At 40.8% G+C, this 19716-nt stretch overlaps 1 protein-coding gene across 3 annotated transcripts in view; it reads right to left on the bottom strand.

The window, feature by feature from the left end:
• FRMD3 (FERM domain containing 3) overlaps nucleotides 1–19716 on the bottom strand; it is a 293937-nt gene that overhangs the window by 85315 nt on the left and 188906 nt on the right. For all 3 annotated transcript variants that reach the window (XM_077905595.1, XM_077905588.1, XM_077905604.1), the window contains one exon: nucleotides 14092–14215. In XM_077905595.1, coding sequence (XP_077761721.1) covers nucleotides 14092–14215 — 124 coding nt within the window. The remainder of the gene's footprint in view (nucleotides 1–14091; nucleotides 14216–19716) is intronic.

Here is a 19716-nt window from a genome sequence, read left to right as displayed (position 1 = left end):
AACATGTACAACTAAAAAAAGGGACTTCTATGTAGAATTTTTTTTAACTCCTATAAATCAATAAACAATAAAATTAAATATATATATATATATATATATATATATATATATATAACTCAGAAGAAAAATCAGCACAAGACTTAAATAGGCACTTCATAAGATATCCAAATAGCCTACAACTACATGAAAATGTGTTTAACCTCTTTATGATCAGGAAAATACTCATTAAAACTATGAGAAATAGGGAAGCCTGGGTAGCTCAGTGGTTAAGTGTCTGCCTTTGGCTCAGGGCATGATCCTGGAGTCCTGGGATCAAGTCCCACATTGGGCTCCCTGCATGGAGCCTGCTTCTCCCTCTACCTGTGTCTCTGCCTCTCTCTGTGTGTCTCTCATGAATAAATAAATAAAATCTTAAAAAAAAACTATGAGAAATAATTTATACATCCATCTAAATAGCTAAAATTTAAAACATAGTACCAAGCACTCATGAGATTTGCAGCAAGAGCAATTCTTATAGTGCTAGTAGAGCAGTAATTTGGTAGAACTATCTGCGAAGCTGGCATTATCTATAAAAATTCAACGTGTTTACTCCATAATACAACAGTTCTATTAATAGTTCCATATGCAACAGAAACTTGTGTTGCACCAAGAAATATATAGAATTTTCATAGTAGTGCCATTTGTAGTAGCAAAAAATAGGAAACTCAAATACCTACCAACAGGAGAATGGATATACAATGGAATGCCATACAGCCACTAAATTAAATGAATTAAAGCTACACATAAGAAGGGTGACTATCACAAAAATAAAATTGAACAAAAGAGGCCAGATATAAATGAATACACAAGGAATTAATTCAGTTTATACGACTTTCCAAAATGAGCGAAACACAACTAAAGTGTTAAAAGTCAAAGATGTGATCACCTTTGGGGAGGAGGGACAGGTAAATACAGAGAAGGGGCAGAAGAGAAGTTTCTGGGGTGTTACCAATTCTCTCTGACTTGGGTGGTAGTTACTTACATGCTTGCTTTGTAATCATTGATCATGCTTTATATTTATGCTTTGCACACTCTTCTAAGTCTGTTATATTTCAATTTTTAAGAACTTAACAGAAAAGAAAAAAGGTTATAAAGCACTGGGAACCCTCATGTATTTCTGGTGTGAATGTAAGCTGGAGTAACCCCATTAGCAAACAAGCCATCATTTCCTAGAAAAGCTAACACTGTATAAACTCTATGGCCCTCTAAATTCCACACTTAGGTTCATACCTAGGCTAGGAATTCCTTCACATACTCCCATGAGAGTTATTGAAGAAGCTATACTAACTTTGTCATAGTAAAATCCAGAAATAACCCAAATGCCCATCAAAAGAATTGATACATAAAATGTGACCTGTTCGCATCATAGAATCTTAGATACACAGAAGCGCAAATGAAGACCTATGGCTATATGCATACATACTGAATGGGAACCTCAAACACAATGCTGATGGGCAGAAGTGAGATGCAAGAATAGAATATGATACCATTTATACGAAAGTCAAAAACATGCAAAAACAAAGCAATGCATTACTTAGTGATAATATGAAGTATGCTTAACAACAGCAAAATAAGAGATTGAAAAACCTCAAATACAGAATAGTGCAGAGAAGGGAAGAAGGTGATCTGGGAGGAGCACAAGGGTGATTTCAGAGCATCTGATGATGTTCTAATTCATAAGCAGAGTCAGGGGGTCATGGGTGTTTTTTAGGCTATTCTTTAAATTATACACATATTGTATACTCATATATATTTGCAATGATACAAGAGGAACAATTCCTGTCTTTTTAATAAAAGAATTATTGAACAGAATACTGTAGAGTCCAAAAGCACTGCTGAACTAAAGAGAATTGGTCAGGAACCATAACAGATATGCATGCAGCTACTTTTTACTAAACTCTACTGTTCTGAGCAATATAGAATCATTTATGTTGTCAAGCAATATATGTATTCCGTCACTTAGTATTCATAAAGGAGGAATTGTCATCTTCCTTTTTTAGATGAGGATTCTGACACTCAGAAAGGAAAAGTAATTTGCTCAAAGTTACTCAGCTAGTAAATGCAGAAGAGAGGTTCAAATCTAAGTCTGCCTGGTTCCAAAGCACGTCTCAGTGCCTGAACCACCATCACGACCAACGTGATATGGTCAAGAACCATCTGCCTGCCCTCCTACATGCCATGGCAGAGCATATCAAAATAACACGGTTTCTATCAGTTCTTATAGAGAGCTTTTCTCAAATTCTAAACATCGGTGTTTAGATTGGTGATGAGGCAATCCACTCCAGGTACCTGATATTCAGACCTGATGGGAGAGCAGCAAGGTCTCAATTTTAAATGAGGTCAAAGACTCCCAGATTAAAGCCCACAGGTGAATCCTGACCATCACCAGGTTTTGTACAGCCCTTGAGCTAAGATTGGTTTTTCCATTTTTAAATGGTTTAAGACAATCAAACGAAGAATAATAGTATGTCATGACCCATGGAAATTATATGACATTCAAATTTCAGTTCCAACAGATTCTCTTTAATTTTTTTAATTTAAATTCAGTTAGCCAACATAAAATACATACTTAGTTTCAGATGTACTGGGCAATGATTTATTAACTGCATATAACACCCAGAGCTCATAACATCACATGCCCTACTTAATTCCCATCATCAAATTACTCCATCCCCCCACCCACCTCCCCTCTAGCAACTCTCAGTTTGTTTCATATAGTTAAGTCTTTCATGGTTTTTATCCCTCTCTGATGACTTCCCATTCAGTTTCCCCTCCCCTCCCCATGATTCTTTGCACTGTTTCTTATATTTCACATATAAATGAAACCAGGTGATAAATATCTTTATCTCACTGACTTTTTTGCTCAGCATAACACCCTCCAGTTCCATCCACATTGATGTAAATGTTAAGTATTTGTCCTTTCTGATGGCTGAGTAATATTATTCTAACAGGTGGGTGTGGCTGTGTTCCAATAAGAACACATCTGTGTACTGTCTATGGATGTGGTCATGCTCCAATGGCAAGAGTACAGCCATTGCAACAGAAATCCTATGAATAATTGCAGAATAATTGCAACAGAAATCCTATGTTCTACAGAGCCTAAAGAATTTATTAAATGGTCTAAAATAGAAAAAGTTTGCTGAGCCCTGAGCTAGGAACTGCACACAGGAATGGAGAACTGCTCAAGCTATAGCTCCTTGATTCCATAAAATGAAGATAAAATTAGTACCTATCTTGAAGATTTGGTATATAGAGTAAGCAGCTGACAGATGAAAAACCATTAAACTAGTGCCTGGCACAGACAGTGGTCTCTCCTCACCCTCAGAACAGCATTTGTTCCCCCTCCTAGCCCTGCACATGACTGAAATCAGAATTATGACATTGGGGGAAATGTCAGGAAGCATGTCAAGACAGTCACAGCAAAGCAAGGACCCTTCTTTAAAATAAAAGTCCTCAAATTATCCATTGCTTTGGGTTTGACTGCAGCTCTCCAACAGCTAAGCACTGAAAAGATTTTATATAAGAAATCACATTCAGAGAAAAACTAACTGCAAATGTTCAAGCCAGGAAAAGCATTCAAAACCAGTGGAAGAGGGAAACCTGGGTGACTCAGTGGTAGAACGTCTGTCTTTGGCTCAGGACATGATCCGGAGTCCCGGAATCAAGTCCCACATCGGGCTCCCTGCATGGAGCCTGGCCTGTGTCTCTGCCTCTGTGTGTGTGTCTCTCTCATGAATAAATAAATAAAATCTTAAAAAAAAAATGGAAGAAAGGTAGAGACCCCACTGGCACTAGAAACTGAGTCTCCCTGAATCACCGAGTAAGAAACCATTTAATGATCATGTTTTCAGGAAGACACTAAGACCAATCAAACAAAATTCTTTTTGTCTCCTCAATCTCCCATTGGATAGTTCTTTCTGGTAAAGACACTGTTTAGTAATGGAAAATAATGATTTTCTATCCTTTAAATCTTGCATCAGGAGCTGTTCAACTAAGATGAATAGTGTCTCTAATGAGACATTTAGATGTAAAAATCAATGATCATTTGAATTCTTTAAGAGCTAACAATTCTCCAAAAATATGCTTTTCTAATAAAGTAGGTGAGGTCGAGTAGTTACATATTTAGGCATGTATTTCCCTTCTGCCTACCTGGTACTCTTTTTGCCAAAAGGAGCACTTTCTTATTGACCCTCCTTTAGCATACCATCACATAGACTACAAAAATATATAGCACCCTAAGAATGTGTGTATATTATTAGTATACATTAATTGTGCACATTATTAGGGTACATTAATTAAATAAGGTGTGTGTCTTGCCCTATACGAATTGGATTGCTGGGAGCACAGTTGGCAGGAAAGGGTGGATTTGGCTCCACCTTATCCATTTGGGTCTTTGTGTTGTAGAGTTAAACAGGGCTTCAGCAGGGCTTGGGATCATAGCCCATTAGACTCTGGAGAGTTCTCTACTCTTTACAGCCTTGTTGTCAACTTTTTGAGCTTCAAGGAGTCTCCTTTGCTCAGTCCCATCACGGGCTCTCAGCACTTCAGAAGGATCTCCCTGTGGCCCTTTCCCTGCTGTTGGCAAGAGCTACCCTGCCCTGGATGAAGGCCTGGAGTGCCTTGGAAGAATTTCACTCTGCTCTCCAGCCATGTCTGACTTCTTCCATCTTTGCTTGGTGAAGGCCTAGAGCCAAATGGTGGTGGGAAAGTATAACTCACTCTGCAGCTGGCATCTTTGCAATCCCAATGAGCTAAGTCATCCCATCCATGGCCATCAAAAGCTTGCTAAAGACTTGACTAGTTCCCCTTGACCCACCTATGGCATACTCCTCCTCCTCCTCCTCCCACACCATCAGAAGTGAAAGCAAGTGTATGTCTCCAGTGTCCTAGGAAAGACACTCTGAATTTTACTTTAGGTTTCTTTGCCTTCAGATGTGTTTTAAAACTATGATTCTGTAATCTACGTGGCTTGTTGTGTTATATTGGTATTGGGGGAAATGGATGTCTCATGCTTCTCTACATCCTAACTAGAGGAGTCTCCAGTCTGTCGTGTCTAATTGTTTAAAGAGGAACGTGGTCTCTTAAAAACTCCTTGGACCTTTAGGAACCATCTTTATGAGAACATTAGATAGAACACTACTAATCTGGGTAACTCCCATACTATGAGGGAGACAGTGGTAATGCCCTGTGGCCAGGCAAGGACAAGACTTCCAGGAGAGCAGTCAGTTAGAAAGATATCAGAACACTGTACAGGAAAACATGGGTTTCAGGTCAAAGTCCATTGCCTTCAAATTGTGAGGCCTTGGATAAATTAATTTCTCAGACATCTGTCTCCTTATTGGTACAAGAAGGTGGTCTCAAACTCAATACCAATGGAGGCAGAAGGTGAACTGGCCAAGCAGGGATGGTGGCAATTTAGAGAGCAAATGGGTCTCTTACAGAGCACTGCTGCTTAGCTCTAGCTGAGTGTTATCATGTGGGGCAAGGCCTAGTGTTACCAAATCTCCCAGGTGCAAGTAAAGCTGGAACGTTTTGGCAACTGATTCCATTTTTAAAGACTTAATTTGGCCCCTTCAGTAAATGGTGTTAGAAAAATTGGACAGCCACATGCAGAAGAATGAAATTAGACCACTTCCTTACACCATACACAAAAATAAACTCAAAATGGATTAAAGACCTAAATGTGAGACAGGAATCCATCAAAATCCTAGAGGAGAACATGGGCAGCAACCTCTTTGACCTCAGCTGCAGCAACCTCTTGCTAAACATATCACCAAAGACAAGGGAAACAAAAGCAAAAAATGAGCCACTGGGACTTCATCAAGATAAAAAGCTATTGCACAGCAAAGGAAACAGTCGACAAAACTAAAAGGCAACCTATGGAATGGGAGAAGATATTTGCAAATGTCTTATTAGATAAAAGGCTAGTATTCAAAATCTATAAAGACCTTCTCAAACACAATACCCCCCCCCAAAAAAAATCCACATAAGAGATGGGCATAAGACATGAACAGACATTTCTCCAAAGAAGATATACAAATGGCCAACAAACTGAAAAAATGCTCAGCATCACTCAGCATCTGGGAAATACAAATCAAAACCACAATGAGATAACTTGGGAAATGACAGATGTTGGCAAGGATGTGAAGAAAGGGGAACCCTCTTGGTGGGAATGCAAACTGGTGCAGCCACTCTGGAAAACAGTATGGAGGTTTCTCGAAAAGTTAAACATAGAGCTACCCTATGACCCAGCAATTGAACTACTAGGTATTTATCCAAAGTATACAAACATAGTGATTCAAAGGGACACATGCACTTCAATTTTTATAGCAGCAATGTTCACAATAGACAAAATATGGAATAATGGAATAAGCCTGGATATCCATTGACAGATGAATGGATAAAGAAGATGTGGTGTGTGTGTGTGTGTGTGTGTGTGTGTGTGTGTGTGTGTGTGTGTATGTGTGTATATTTATAATAGAATATTAGCCATAAAAAGAATGAAATCTTGCCATTTGCAATGATGTGGGTGGAACTAGAGGGTATTATGTTAAGTGAGATAAGTCAGAGAAAGACAAATACCATATGATTTCACTCATATGTGTAATTTAAGAACAGATGAACATAGGAGAAGGGAAGGAAAAATAAAGTAAGATGAAAATTGAGAGAGAGGCAAACCATAAGAGATGCTGAACTCTAGAAAACATACTGAGGGTTGCTGGAGGGGAGGCAGGTGGGGGAAAGGGATAATCAGGTGATGGGCATTAAGGAGGGCACTTGATGTAATGAGCACTGGGTGTTTTAGGCAATTGATGAATCACTAAATTCTACCTCTGAAACTAAAAAACAAAAACAAATACTAAAAACTAAAAAAACAAAACAAACAAACAAAAAAAAAACCCACATTATTTGGCCCAAGAAACATACATCTGGGTCAGAGTGTAACACAACAACTGTCATTTTATAACCCCTATTTTGGACTCCAAGAGTTCCTCAAGTATAATAATTGGGGGTCAAGTTTTTTACTTTTGGCTGGTGACCTCTGGATATTCAAAGGCTCTGGGTGATAGTTGTAGCTGTGTATGACAAATAAAAATTAGGAAGCAAATTAATTGTATTTTTTTTAGATAAGTATAGATGAGGAAGAGGATCCCAGTGTTGTGGTAAAGCAGTTGAAGATTAGTGGCCTAGGTCATCCAACATTTGCATAGTTCCTGACACAGAGTTGCCTCTTAATAAATATTGTTGTATGAACAGATGAACGAATGGATGTATGGATGAATCGTGAATGGGTGCATGGATAGATGGATAGGTGTATGCATGAATGTATGGATGCATGGATGAGTCATGAATGGGTGCATGGATAAATGGACAGGTAGATGCATGGATGAATCATGGATGGGTATATGGATGGACAGAGGGATGGATACACTGTTATAAGCTCATCTAAAGTTCAAAAAAGTCTTTGACTATGCATGATTTACATGTCACATGTCAGAGGGGATCAAAGAGTATATTATTAGGTCATCGCTGATTCAAGCTGTCAATACTATTCCTCTCTCTTTCTTAAGCCATGTTGCACTTCAGTGACACCACTCTTTCTCCTTTCAAGTCACCATAACCAGATTTTACCTGTGTAGAAATGTTGGTAACTTGGGTGCACACATGATTTGCCCCTGGCCCAACCCTCCCCAGAAACATCCCTGACTCCAGGCCACATAATACAAGGATTCAGTTTTTATAGGAGGAGCATGTGATACTAATAATTCCCTCTTCCAATTCCTATGCCAAATAACAACAGAGAATGGAAATGAATTTGATAACCCACCAGAGAGAGAGAGAGAGAAATTCAGGGTTTTAAAGTAAGAGACTTGAGAAGGGAAAGGCCAAAGGAAGGGGAGGAGTAGAGAGGATGGAAAGCATATCTCAAAAAAGATTAGAAGTTTTAAAGTAACCTGATCTTTCCCATTTTCCTTTAACACAATACATGCCCTTCCCAAAACCCACACACAAACACCTCCTAGGGGGGCTCCTGTGATCTCTTCATCAGAAGCACAGGTAGAGGGTATTTATCAATGCAGGTCACTTATCCCTAGAATACTAGACATTTTTGAAAGTGTAAAGCCTTGCCAGGATGCACATGATTTACACAGAATGTGAATTTTGAAAAATAAAAAGAGATAATGACTTTGTCTGAAATCCACTCAGTATCATTATTGCTTCTAGCACAAGCCTCACTGCATCAGATCATTATCATGGTAGCTAATTGGATGATTTTTCTGCTTTTTAAGGACATGAATATACTTCATCAAAACAACTTCACTCCCAAGTGAGATTTATGAATATTTGAAAGCTGATGACCTGTGCCTGAAGCTAATCCAAATGTCTTTGCGTCTAATGAGAAATCTGATAAACTGGTATGGAGAGAACTAGCTGAGTAGAAACTCTAGGAAAAGCTCCAGAGAAGCCTCTCAGGGTTCTTGATAGTGAAATCAATCATATTCTTGATCTTCAACCCTCCCTGTGCACCCTCAGGACTAATGGGATGGGTTTTCCCTTCTAACCCACATACATGGCCGTGATCAAAGCTGTGTGGAGAACAGCAACCAAGACCCTCAAAAGGAAGAGAACTGTCACATCCCTGGGGATGGTGGGGTCAGCTTCTTCCAGCCACCAGAGGGCTCTGGAAGGAGGGTTAACCTATTTCTAAGCAGTCCCAATGCTAGAACCTCATCCCTGTGTACCAAACTGAAATGAAATCTGTAAATTTTAAGATTCTTTTTTATACGTAGTTTTAAAAACAAATACAGCTCTTTTGACTTAAAATTATCTACAGAGACAGGCAGTGAAGCAGAAATTAATTCCAGACCTGCTCTGCCATGTGTTTAAGAGTCCACAAGCTAGAACCCCCAGGTAAAATCTGGCCCACCATCTGTTTTGTCAACCAAGTTTCATTGAATCATAGCCCACTAACTTAGGTGTGGTTTTTGTCTTCTTTTGCTCTACAAAGGCATAGCCACGTGACTGCAATATTTTATATATATATATATATATATACACATACATATATATACATATATATATATACTCTGATCTAGAAGAATCATTCAGCCACAGTGAGTTCTAGCATTAACATCTATTCAATAATGTGAATCATACATCCCCAGATCTTCTAGTTTACAGGATATTAGGAGGCCCAACGATGCCTCTATAGAATTTTTCTGAATAAAGCACTGTTCACCGCATGCTTATTAGAATGACCAAAATCAAGAACACTGATAATACCAAATGCTGGTGAAGATGTATGGGAACAACAGAAACTCTCATTCATTGCTGGTGGGAATGCAGCTGCTTTGGAAGACAGTTTGAGGACTTCTTTCAAAACTAAACATACTCTCGCCATACAATCCAGCAGCCATGCCCCTTGATATTTACCAAAGGAGTTGAAAATGTATGTCCACACAAAAGGCCTGCACATGAGTGTTTATAAAAGCCTTATTCATAATTGCCAAAGCTTAGAAGCATCCAAGATGTCCTTCACTAGGTCAGTGGAAAAATTGTGAAACATACAGACAATCAAATATTATTCAGCAAGAAATGAGCTATGGATGGAAACACATGGAGGGACTTTAAATGCAGGTTGCTAAGTAAAAGAAGAGAATCTGAAAAGGCTGCATACTGTAGGATTCTAACAATATGATACTCTAGAAATGGCAAAACTGGGGAGACAGTTAAAAGATCAGTGTTTGCCAGTGGCTGGGGTGGGGGAGGAGAAGGAGATGAACAGCAGAGCACAGAGGATTTTTAGGGCAGTGAAAACATTTTGCATGATACTATACATGTCATCATACTATTGTCCACAGAATGCACAACCTCCAGAGTGAGCCCTAAGGCAAATTATGGATTTAAGTGATAATGATGTGTCAGGGTAGGTTAATCAATTGCAACAAATGCATCACTCTGGTGGAGATGTTGATAACAGGAGAGGCTATGCAGGGAGAATAAGGGAAATCTCTGTACCTTCCATTCAATTTTGCTGTGAATCTAAAAAATAAAGTTTTTTAATAAAAAAAGTTTAAAGAAGCCTATTAGCTAATGAGATTACAAAGCCCATTAAGAGCTGTTTGCTAGCTATTTCCAGTTTGTACTTTCCTTGCCATTAGGTAGGAACATGTGACTAGTTATGGCCACAATCGTTAAGCGGAAGTGATGTGTATCACATCCAAGCTGAAGCAAGACTTTCCAGAACTCTCTTTTCCCTCTGGCTCAACAACTGGCAAATTCAAACCTCTGAGTGCCCTGAGTGACAGTGGTGAGCAGAGACTCCCAGCTGACATCTGGTAGACACATAGCAAGACAAACGATAAGCCTTGCTTGTTCTAAACACTGAGCTTTCAGGATTGTTTCCCAAGCAAAATCTAGTTTATCATGTCTAATACAGAGATGATCAATAACTATACTATTACATTTGCAAAACTGTCACTTCTCCCTACCCTATCCTCCTGTTCAGATGGCACATTTAAGAAAGCAAGGTTGGCCCAATCATACATTTCAATCTTCATTCACAAATCTCTTAATGCTGAAGGAATCTAAGTTGATGGAAATTCTAACTACACTTTTGGTCTTTTATTTTCAAGCACCCCAAAATTCCAAGGAGTCTCTCTTTCTTCCTCCTAAAGAACTCTTTCATTCATGGCTGTCTATCACATCACCTTGGTCCCATCTTCAAGCAATTCGTAGCCTCCTAGACAAAGAGGTTCTTTTCCTCCCTGGTTACTTTTCTCCCAAGAATCACAGCTTTTTCCCCTTCCTTAGAAAGTACAGAAAGAGAACAATTACAATCAAGGAAAAAGGCAGAAGAAGGTTGGGAACCCCCACAGGTAAGTATGCTAATCTCACTGTAAATCATCATCACCATTATCATTTGTATGTTGCCTGCCATCTCTTGTTTTCCTTCTCCACTGGTTCAGAAACCAGGCAGGAAGCAGGAGGTTAACTTTGGGGGCCCCTCAAAGCCCAAGATAGGCCAGCTGAATCCTCTCAGGAAGTTTCTGTAATAGTTCAATGATCATACATTATCCCTTTGTTGTGTGGGAGGGTCATGGGTGAGGACCTTGGAGAGTAAGATGGTAACATCTTGGTACAACCTCATATGGTTCTCTTCCACCTACAACTCCTTTCTGACACTGTTGGTTTTGCAAAGCAATCCAACCAAAGGTCCAGTTCTCCACACTAGAAAAATCAACACTTTTATAATCTGTGTGCAAAGGGTCTGCTGAACCCTCAGAGTAACCTCAGTCTCTATGGCAGGTTTCCAACCAATTCTAAAAAGTCTCGGGCAGCCCTGGTGGCTCAGCAGTTTAGCGCCACCTTCAGCCCAGGGCGTGATCCTGGAGACCTGAGATCGAGTCCCATGTCGGGCTCCCTGCATGGAGCCTGCTTCTCCCTCTGCCTGTGTCTCTGCCTCTTTCTCTGTGCGTCTCTCATGCATAAATAAATAAAATCTTCAAAAAAAAAAAGTTTAAAAAGTCTCTCTCCCTCTGCACTATCAACTTGTTCTGCTCTTATTTTCCCTTCCAAACCTATAATCTCTCTCTCTACTGCACGATGCCAAAGAAAATGCACAACTACTTGAGAATGAGCAAAAATTCACTGGAAAATACCCTCTGTATCTCTCCATGCAATGTCCATAATTTCTGGCTATTTTGTTCTTCAATATACAACTCTAATTTCTTCACAAGGGCTTTCTGGATGTTACAAATGCCTAGTGCTTCAGAATGCAGCTTCGATCAAGCCATGGCATTTACTTCCAAGATCTATAAACCATGGCTGATTGATGACCCCTTCTCTTCTCCTGGTGTATGATGTTCAAGGTTATCAACAAAGGCAGGTGCTGGCACGAGGTCCAATCTACAGCTTTCTGATTATAAAAAGCAATCAAGAATCTTCTCTGATTCATTCATTTACTCACGAAATTCAGTGGGCCATTGTCTTGATATAATATTACTTAAAACTTTCTTCTTTCAATTCTCTACTCCTATTCTCTACTCCATGGCATCTCTTGTTTGGAGAGCAGAAGTAACTAATTGGTCCTCCTGCCCACAGTCTCCACCCTGTGGCACCACTGCCATGTGACTGCTATGAAACACCAACATGACTACTTGGTTGCCTTATGATTGCTCAGCAGAATGAATAAGAGCATGGATGTTGTTGTCAAGTAAGAGCAAGGTTCAACTCCTGACTTTGTTGCTAACAGGGTGAGTCCTTTATCCACTGCACATTGCACCTTCTTCACCTTGAAATGGGAGCAACAATAGCACCTTCCTTTTAGAGTTTAGGAGGACTGAGTGGACATACGTAAGAATCTTTGCACAGGGATCCTTGGGTGGCGCAGCGGTTTAGCGCCTGTCTTTGGCCCAGGGCGTGATCCTGGAGACCCAGGATCGAATCCCACATCCGGCTCCCGGTGCATGGAGCCTGCTTCTCCCTCTGCCTGTGTCTTTGCCTCTATCTCTCTCTGTGACTATCATAAATAAATGAAAATTTAAAAAAAAAAGAATCTTTGCACAGTGTTTTGGCATCCAGTAATGCTTGATAAATGTTTACTAATGTCATATGTTTTGAACATTTAAGGTCCTGCAATTTCTGGTCACAGTAGACCTTATGATTCCTATCTCTCACCAATCCACACAGTGGGTATGACTCCCCTCCCCAGAGGTCCCCTCCCCTGTGCTGCCCAGACACTGCTTGTCCACAAACTCCTCAACTAGAATATTGGAGCTTTATTTTTACCTCTACTAATTCTCATCCCCCAAATGTAAAAAAGAGTAGTCAATGTTCTATATTTTCAATAAAGCTTTTCATTAGGAGACAATACCCTAAAATTACCCATAGGGATGGCATGTTGCTTTCTGAAATCAGTACAATTTTTGATGTTTAGTCATCTTTATTTGTTAAGAACAAAGGTCATCTTTCCAGAGCTGGAATATGCTGCTGCCTTTACTGCCCACATATATACTATGCTCAGATTCACCAGAAGGGGGAGTGCCTGCGTAAAGTAGGGAATTCGAGCACTGTCTCAAGGGGACAGTTTCTTGTTCCAGAATTCATAATCTGGTGACACTATTTTTCTTTTCTATAATTACCAGAGGTCCCGAAGATGAAGGCATCTGAGTTCCTCCAGGTCTTCATCCATGCTTGTCCTAACATAGCCCATGTTTATTATTACCAAAGTGAATTTTTCCATGATTTGCATAGCTCTAAATTTTAGTTACACACTAGAGTACTAGTTACCTGATTCCAAGTTGTCAGTGACTCCTACCCATGCTCCATTTCATACCTGGTAGCCTATGCAGAGCAGGAGCATCACAAGCATGAAGAGCACAGACTCTGGAGCCAGGCTGCCTGGATTCAAATCCTGGCTCTGCCACTTGCTAGTCTGGGTAAGATGCTTAATCTCTCTGTGCTCCCCTATCTGTAAAATGGAAACAACCATGGCACCTATCTCCTAGATATTGTGAAGATTAAATGAGTCACTATGTATAAGTACTTAGAATGGTGCCTGGTACAGAGTGAATACTGTATGCAGTTTTGCTGATTCTACCATTATTACTATGTAGTTAGTCACAATCATCCTGGAGCACCACAGACAAGAAAGAAAGCAGACACTGAATCTGTCATCTTGAAAGCAGCTCAACGATTTCACCCTACTTGGAGTCAAAGCTTCCGGCAATGCCATAGGAGAGGAAGAGGCAATGCAAAATTCAAAATAGAAATGATTACTTATTTACCCTAGATTTCACTCACTGAAACTCAGGGTGTTAAAACCCATAGGAAAATATATGGTTCTAATAACTGGATGGTTCATAGACAGCCACCTAGGGGACCTCACACTATGGAGATTGTTACTGGTGGAAGATCTTGACAGTGCCCAGAAAGATTGCTCTGCCACCTGGAACAGTCCTCATACATTACCAACATTCTTACTTCACAACATGATTTCCACATTCCCTGCAGTAAGAATACCTTCTTCCAAATGTCTACCCCTATTACCTGAGTTCATTTTTATGGATTTCCACTATTTTTCTTTCCAGCTTCTGTGACTGCTTAGGGAAAATCTCAAACTCATTGATGTAATTCTCAGGATGCTCATCAGGATCGTAATCACCGAGCTCAGCTGTAACGAGTAAAAAATAAGAGAGAAAGATTAAGAACAAGAATAGGGTACTTGTGGAATGGTTTCTGCCACCCAAATGAAGAGCTGGCAATAGCTCACCCAACAAAATGGATTTTTATCCATGGGAGGACCACACCCTGAGTGTCTAGAAGCCTATATTCTAGCTCAGATTTAGCCATGAGCTTGGGCACTTGTCAACTTCTTTGAGTCTCATTTTCTTCATCTACATAACAAGGAAATTTAGTTGTTTTTCGATGAGGCACTATTGGCACTTAGAAAGCCAAACAATTCTTTATCTTTTCAGATATTTCAAAGCATGATAGTACATTCATCACCCTACCCATCAGGTATTAAGTGTTAGTAGTACACACAGTCATTATGACCAACACAGATGCCCCCCAGTATTTCCAAATGCTCCCTAGGATATTAGTTGGAAATCACTGGATGTCCCTCAAGGTTCCTTTAGAGCTAATTTTCTGAGTCTGGGAATTCTATGATTCATACAAGTATAGGTGCATCCCATAAAAAAAAATTCACAACATGAAGGCAACCAAGAAGACTGCACTTAAAAATAAATGGAATCTTTCTCCAATTAAAAGTGTAAATCTAAGCATGGGAAGTATACCAGATGAAGATTATTCTGGATTCTAACACAGAGCACCTCCAGGGGGTCTTTAATGGCACAAAAAAAAAAAAAATGCTGGCACATCTCTGAGCTCCCAGAAGGTCTAGGAGAGGATGGACCTAGAAAGTACATCAGTCATAGCTTGGAGCAGCAAAGGTGATGTTCTGGCAGTGGGGATACTTTTTAGTGATTGCACAAGCCTGCTAGGGAAAATGTACCAAAAGGAGCAAGTGTCTCAGGCAGAAATGGCCCGGGAAAGAAGATTAAAAGATGGTAGGAAAATTGTATTAGAAGAACTTGATCACCAACATGACTTTGTAGTAGATAAGAATCAATATGCCTTAAGCACATCTGCAAAATCACATCCAACTCTGTAATTTGTACCTACTGTCCTTTCATTGTTGAATCATCTAATGACTACAAAAGGACAAAACTGGGAGGAAAGCAAAGCTCTTTAAAGCTTCCTAATAGAATTCAAATTACAGAGTTCTTAAAACTCCCTAAAGTATATATCCTACATGAGGAAGGACTTTAAAAATAAGACCCAAAATACCATTAACCATAGGAGGGAAACTAGTTGGAAAGTGTCAAGATTAAAATACTTCTGTTCATTAAAGGTAGTCACAGTCAAAATAACAGACGACAAATTGAAAGAATATATTTACAAAGTCCGAAACTGACAAGGGCTAATATGTAGAATAAAGAAGAAATCCCTACCAATCAATAAGAAAATGGCCAGGAGGACCAATGGGAAAATGGTCAAAGAATATAAACAGCCAATATAGACAAATGTTCAAACTCATCAGTAATCAGAACTATGGAAATCAAAATCACTCCACACCTAAAAAATTGGCAAAATGTGTAGAAGTGGATGATTTTATATGTTGGCAGAGATATAAGGAAATGAAAATACTTGCACACTTCTGGATGATCCTTGATGCACGCAGCTCTTCTAAAGAGCAAGCTGGGAATATTTAGTCAAACAATCCCACTGCTGGGCATACATTCTAGAAAAACTCTAAGTACCAGAAAGGATTCGAAGGCAACTTGGGTGTTCATTGTTGATAGGAGCAATAAATAAAACATGAGCAATGTACCCTACCAGATACTCTGTAGCAATTAAAAGCAATTTATGGACACTAAAAAACCTGAATAGATCCCCAAAACCAGGTTTTGAGCATAGACGGATTAAAATACGTTTTACAGCCCCATTTAATACATGAAACTTAAAAGTGTATACATACAAAACAATGTTATCATTTATAAGGTTGTATGGAAAGTCAAAGATCTATATGAACCCCATTGTTGTCTTAAGGAATGGAAATGGAGAATAATAAAAAGGAAAATCAGAGGAGGAGGGGCAAGATGGGGGAAGAGTAGGGTCCCCAAGTCACCTGTCCCCACCAAATTACCTAGATAACCTTCAAATTATCCTGAAAATCTACGAATTCGGCCTGAGATTTAAAGAGAGAACAGCTGGAATGATACCGTGAGAAGAGTTCACGCTTCTATCAAGGTAGGAAGACGGGGAGAAAAGAAATAAAGAAACAAAAGGCCTCCAAGGGGGAGGGGCTCCAAGAGGAGCCGGGCTGAGGCCGGGGCGAGTGTCCCCAGGACAGGAGAGCCCCGTCCCGGAGGAGCAGGAGCTGCACCAACCTTCCCGGGCGGAAAGGGGCTCGCAGGGAGGTGGAGCAGGACCCAGGAGGGCGGGGATGCCCTCGGGCTCCCGGGGACACTAACAGGCACCTGCGCCCCGGGAGAGTGCGCCGAGCTCCCTGAGGGCTGCAGCGCGCACGGCGGGACCCGGAGCAGCTCGGAGGGGCGCTCGGGCGGCGGCTCCGCGGAGACGGGACTGCGGGGCGGGAGCGCGAATCCAACAGCGCAGGCCCCGGAGCACAGGGCGCCGGGGCACAGCCCAGGATCCGGCCTCCCCCGGGGACAGGCAGAGGCCGGGAGGGCCCAGGACAGCGAGGACGCTCCTGCCCCGAGCTGAGCAGATCAGCGGCCCCGCCCCGGAGCCTCCAGGCCCTGCAGACCGAGAGCTCCGGAGTTACTGCGGGGGCTGAATCCAGGGCTGCAGAGCTGGCCCCGCCACTGCGGTTGTTCCTCCTGGAGCCTCACGGGGTAAACAACCCCCACTGAGCCCTGCACCAAGCGGGGGCAGAGCAGCTCCCCCAAGTGCTAACACCTGAAAATCAGCACAACAGGCCCCTCCCCCAGAAGACCAGCTAGACGGACAAGTTCCAGGGGAAGTCAAGGGGCTTAAAGTACACAGAATCGGAAGATACCACCCCCCCGTTTTGTTTTTTTTTTCTTTTTTTTTTTCTTTTTTGCTTTTTGATTTCTGTTTGCTTCCCCCACCTTTTTTCCCCTTTCTTTCTCTTTTGCTTTTCTTTTTCTTCCTTTTATCTTTTTTCTTTTTCTCTTTTCTTTCCTTCTTTCTCTACTCTCTTTTTCTCCTTTTCCCAATACAACTTGTTTTTGGCCACTCTGCACTGAGCAAAATGACTAGAAGGAAAACCTCAGCTCAAAAGAAAGAATCAGAAACAGTCCTCTCTCCCACAGAGTTACAAAATCTGGATTACAATTCAATGTCAGAAAGCCAATTCAGAAGCACTATTATACAGCTACTGGTGGCTCTAGAAAAAAGCATAAAGGACTCAAGAGACTTCATGACTGCAGAATTTAGATCCAATCAGGCAGAAATTAAAAATCAATTGAATGAGATGCAATCCAAACTAGAAGTCCTAACGATGAGGGTTAATGAGGTGGAAGAACGAGTGAGTGACATAGAAGACAAGTTGGTGGCAAAGAGGGAAACTGAGGAAAAAAGAGACAAACAATTAAAAGACCATGAAGATAGATTAAGGGAAATAAACGACAGCCTGAGGAAGAAAAACCTACGATTAATTGAGGTTCCCGAGGGCGCTGAAAGGGCCAGAGGGCTAGAATATGTATTTGAACAAATCCTAGCTGAAAACTTTCCTAATCTGGGAAGGGAAACAGGCATTCAGATCCAGGAAATAGAGAGATCCCCCCCTAAAATCAATAAAAACCATTCAACACCTCGACATTTAATAGTGAAGCTTGCAAATTCCAAAGATAAAGAGAAGATCCTTACAGCAGCAAGAGACAAGAAATCCCTGACTTTTATGGGGAGGAGTATTAGGGTAACAGCAGACCTCTCCACAGAGACCTGGCAGGCCAGAAAGGGCTGGCAGGATATATTCAGGGTCCTAAATGAGAAGAACATGCAACCAAGAATACTTTATCCAGCAAGGCTCTCATTCAAAATGGAAGGAAAGATAAAGAGCTTCCAAGAGGCAGCAACTGAAAGAATATGTGACCTCCAAACCAGCTCTGCAAGAAATTTTAAGGGGGACTCTTAAAATTCCCCTTTAAGAAGAAGTTCAGTGGAACAATCCACAAAAACAAGGACTGAATAGATATCATGATGACACTAAACTCATACCTTTCAATAGTAACTCTGAACGTGAACGGGCTTAATGACCCCATTTACAATTGCACCCAAAAGCATAAGATACCTAGGAATAAACCTAACCAAAGATGTAAAGGATCTATACCCTCAAAACTATAGAACACTTCTGAAAGAAATTGAGGAAGACACAAAGAGATGGAAAATATTCCATGCTCATGGATTGGCAGAATTAATATTGTGAAAATGTCAATGTTACTCAGGGCAATTTACACGTTTAATGCAATCCCTATCAAAATGCCATGGACTTTCTTCAGAGAGTTAGAACAAATTATTTTAAGATTTGTGTGGAATCAGAAAAGACCCCGAATAGCCAGGGGAATTTTAAAAAAGAAAACCATATCTGGGGGCATCACAATGCCGGATTTCAGGTTGTACTACAAAGCTGTGGTCATCAAGACAGTGTGGTACTGGCACAAAAACAGACACATGGATCAATGGAACAGAATAGAGGATCCAGAAGTGGACCCTCAACTTTATGGTCAACTAATATTCGATAAAGGAGGAAAGACTATCCATTGGAAGAAAGACAGTCTCTTCAATAAATGGTGCTGGGAAAATTGGACATCCACATGCAGAAGAATGAAACTAGACCACTCTCTTGCACCATACACAAAGATAAACTCAAAATGGATGAAAGATCTAAGTGTGAGACAAGATTCCATCAAAATCCTAGAGGAGAACACAGGCAACACCCTTTTTGAACTCGGCCACAGTAACTTCTTGCAAGATACATCCACGAAGGCAAAAGAAACAAAAGCAAAAATGAACTATTGGGACTTCATCAAGATAAGAAGCTTTTGCACAGCAAAGGATACAGTCAACAAAACTAAAAGACAACCTACAGAATGGGAGAAGATATTTGCAAATGACATATCAGATAAAGGGCTAGTTTCCAAGATCTATAAAGAACTTATTAAACTCAACAGCAAAGAAACAAACAATCCAATCATGAAATGGGCAAAAGACATGAAGAGAAATCTCACAGAGGAAGACATAGACATGGCCAACACGCACATGAGAAAATGTTCTGCATCACTTGCCATCAGGGAAATACAAATCAAAACCACAATGAGATACCACCTCACACCAGTGAGAATGGGGAAAATTAACAAGACAGGAAGCCACAAATGTTGGAGAGGATGTGGAGAAAGGGGAACCCTCTTACACTGTTGGTGGGAATGTGAACTGGTGCAGCCACTCTGGAAAACTGTGTGGAGGTTCCTCAAAGAGTTAAAAATAGACCTGCCAGGATCCCTGCGTGGCGCAGCAGTTTAGCGCCTGCCTTTGGCCCAGGGTGCGATCCTGGAGACCCCGGATAGAGTCCCACATTGGGCTCCCGGTGCATGGAGCCTGCTTCTCCCTCAGCCTGTGTCTCTG

The sequence above is a fragment of the Canis aureus genome, chromosome 1 (genome assembly GCF_053574225.1).
Source record: "Canis aureus isolate CA01 chromosome 1, VMU_Caureus_v.1.0, whole genome shotgun sequence".
NCBI classification, from domain to species: domain Eukaryota; kingdom Metazoa; phylum Chordata; class Mammalia; order Carnivora; family Canidae; genus Canis; species Canis aureus.
This window is presented reverse-complemented; position numbering and strand designations above follow the sequence as displayed.